The 2,166-nt window shown below is 38.9% G+C and overlaps 1 protein-coding gene across 1 annotated transcript in view; it reads left to right on the forward strand.

Annotated features, from left to right (window-relative positions):
* The window catches only part of LOC109588864 (neurofilament light polypeptide-like), a 3,706-nt gene extending 2,137 nt beyond the window's left edge, over nt 1-1,569 (forward strand). Inside the window, exons 7-12 of the mRNA XM_020004968.1 lie at nt 4-489; nt 541-656; nt 705-857; nt 909-1,095; nt 1,143-1,214; nt 1,364-1,569. Of these exons, the coding sequence (XP_019860527.1) occupies nt 4-489; nt 541-656; nt 705-857; nt 909-1,095; nt 1,143-1,214; nt 1,364-1,569 (1,220 nt within the window). The remainder of the gene's footprint in view (nt 1-3; nt 490-540; nt 657-704; nt 858-908; nt 1,096-1,142; nt 1,215-1,363) is intronic.
* Nucleotides 1,570-2,166: the final 597 nt, after the last annotated feature.

Here is a 2,166-nt window from a genome sequence, read left to right on the forward strand (position 1 = left end):
GAGGAGGAGGAGGAGGTCAGCAGCAGCAAGGAGGAGGTGTAGTACCAGCTCAACAGCAACAAGGAGGAGATGCACTGACAGTACTAATCCAGCAACAGCAACCAGGAGCTAATGAACAAACCAATGGACAACAAGGAGAGGAGGGACAAGAAGGACAGGAGCAACAAGGGCAGCATGAGGAAGGACAAGAAGAGCAAGGAGAAGGAGCTGAGGTACAAGGAGAAGGAGACCAGCCACAAGAAGAAGAGATACAGACAGGACCAGTGGAAGGAGAGGAGCAGTCTGGGGAAGTGCAAGGAGAAGGAGGAAACCAACAAGGAGGAGAGGAACAGAGGGAGCCACTGGAACAAGGACTGGAACAACAACAGGAAGAAGGAGGAGGGATACAGGAGGAAGAAGTAGTTCATGAGGAAGGAGAGAAGGATCCTGTGCATAATGAAGAAGCTACTCCTCCTCCTGCTGTGGCTTGTACTGAGTCTAGTTCTAATAGTAAGCATCAATCAATATACAGTGTTTATAATGATTGGTTGTATGTAATAGTTAATACTGATGTACAGAAGAGTATGAAATATGCTGGACTGGTTTACTATGAGGAGAAAGGTGTAGAGGATCTAGTCACATTCACTGCTGCTAAGAAACTGGATGCACTCATTCAAGTAAGAATGTATTCCTATACACACAATGTGTTGATTATTATTTGATAGTTTATTGAGCGGAAACACTCTCAAGCTGATATTGGACCGGATATTTCCTTTTGTTTCAAGTTTCCTTATGATCACATTGAATTGAACTTCACTGCACCCCAAGATGAGCCAATCACTGGTTGGATGGTTAAACCTCACACCAAACCCAGCAGAGTAAGCTTATTAGTTTTTAACATCCATGTACAATGTATCAATATGTTACAGTTATATCAAGAGGCTGTTGATAAATTTGGTGAAAAAGAGCATTGTCGTCCTTCATCTTGTCTTATATCAGTTTATGGATCACCTGATGCTGTCCCTTTTCTTAATTACTCTGTACCACTAGTAGGTGTAGTTGAGCCAGTGACTTTAAACATTCACAGAGTACGGAGAAATCCTCCTCCTTCAACAAGTAATAGATGAATTATTTCAATTGTTTATTTATTTAATATTAATCAGATCCTACTACCTCCTCTTTCTCCTCTAATGTAGTACCTAGTTCAGTGTCAGTATCATCCACTGGAGGAGCTAGTAAGTTATAATACTGCGTGTATATACTGACTTTTGACCTCTATTAGGTCCATCAGCTACTGTTGATGTCAATAAAATAAAGAAAGTGATTGATGATGTTCTTGTATCTCATTATGCTGCACTCAATTCTCTTAAGACGTCTCTCTCAGATCTTGCCAGTCAGTTATATGCAGCTCATCTTATTAGTGATGAAGTCAGAGAGACTCGTAGCATGGACAAGTTCATTACAGAGTTCAAGGCTAGTCTTAGTTTTATGAGGAAGTTACCTAAAGTGGAGGAGCACTGTCAAAAGTTCTTAAGCTCATTCATTGCTGTAAGAGGCAGTTATGCTAATGCAGCAGAAGCTTTTAGGTGAGGACTGGATCGAAGCTATTAGAAATGAACTGGGACTTGGTTTTAATATTGATATTGATTCTTAATAATAGTTTTCAATTAATTTTATTGCTTTTACATTCAAATTGCTTATTTTAAAAGCAATGTTTTACATTTTATTTTAAAAAATTTGATTAATTTAAGTTCCTTGATCACACCAACCTTCACACCTCTTCACATCTTGTTCATACCTTCACAATGAGACAGAAAATTGATTTTTACAAAGCAAGCACCATTGTTATCACACAACTATAGTCCAATTACACTCCTAGCTACTTATACTGATACACCACATTCCAATACATTAGCATTGTGAGTACTCAATAGTCTCTCTGATATCCTCATCACTCCTTCTCTCTAATCAATCAGTGATGCAGAGCAGTACTGCTGTATGACCACGTTTTTGCACGTGGTGGCTAATAAAACTGAGTAGACTAGAGGGTGTGGTCTTATTGATAATTAATTTGTTGAAATGTTAGGTTAGGTGTGGCTTAGTCCATTTAACGGACAGCACCTAGTATTTCTTACTATATAAAAATACCTCTGAAATAAAGACACTTCTGTATTAAGGACAGGTAGT

Source organism: Amphimedon queenslandica, unplaced genomic scaffold (assembly GCF_000090795.2).
Source record: "Amphimedon queenslandica unplaced genomic scaffold, v1.1 AMPQUscaffold_11806, whole genome shotgun sequence".
Taxonomy (NCBI): domain Eukaryota; kingdom Metazoa; phylum Porifera; class Demospongiae; order Haplosclerida; family Niphatidae; genus Amphimedon; species Amphimedon queenslandica.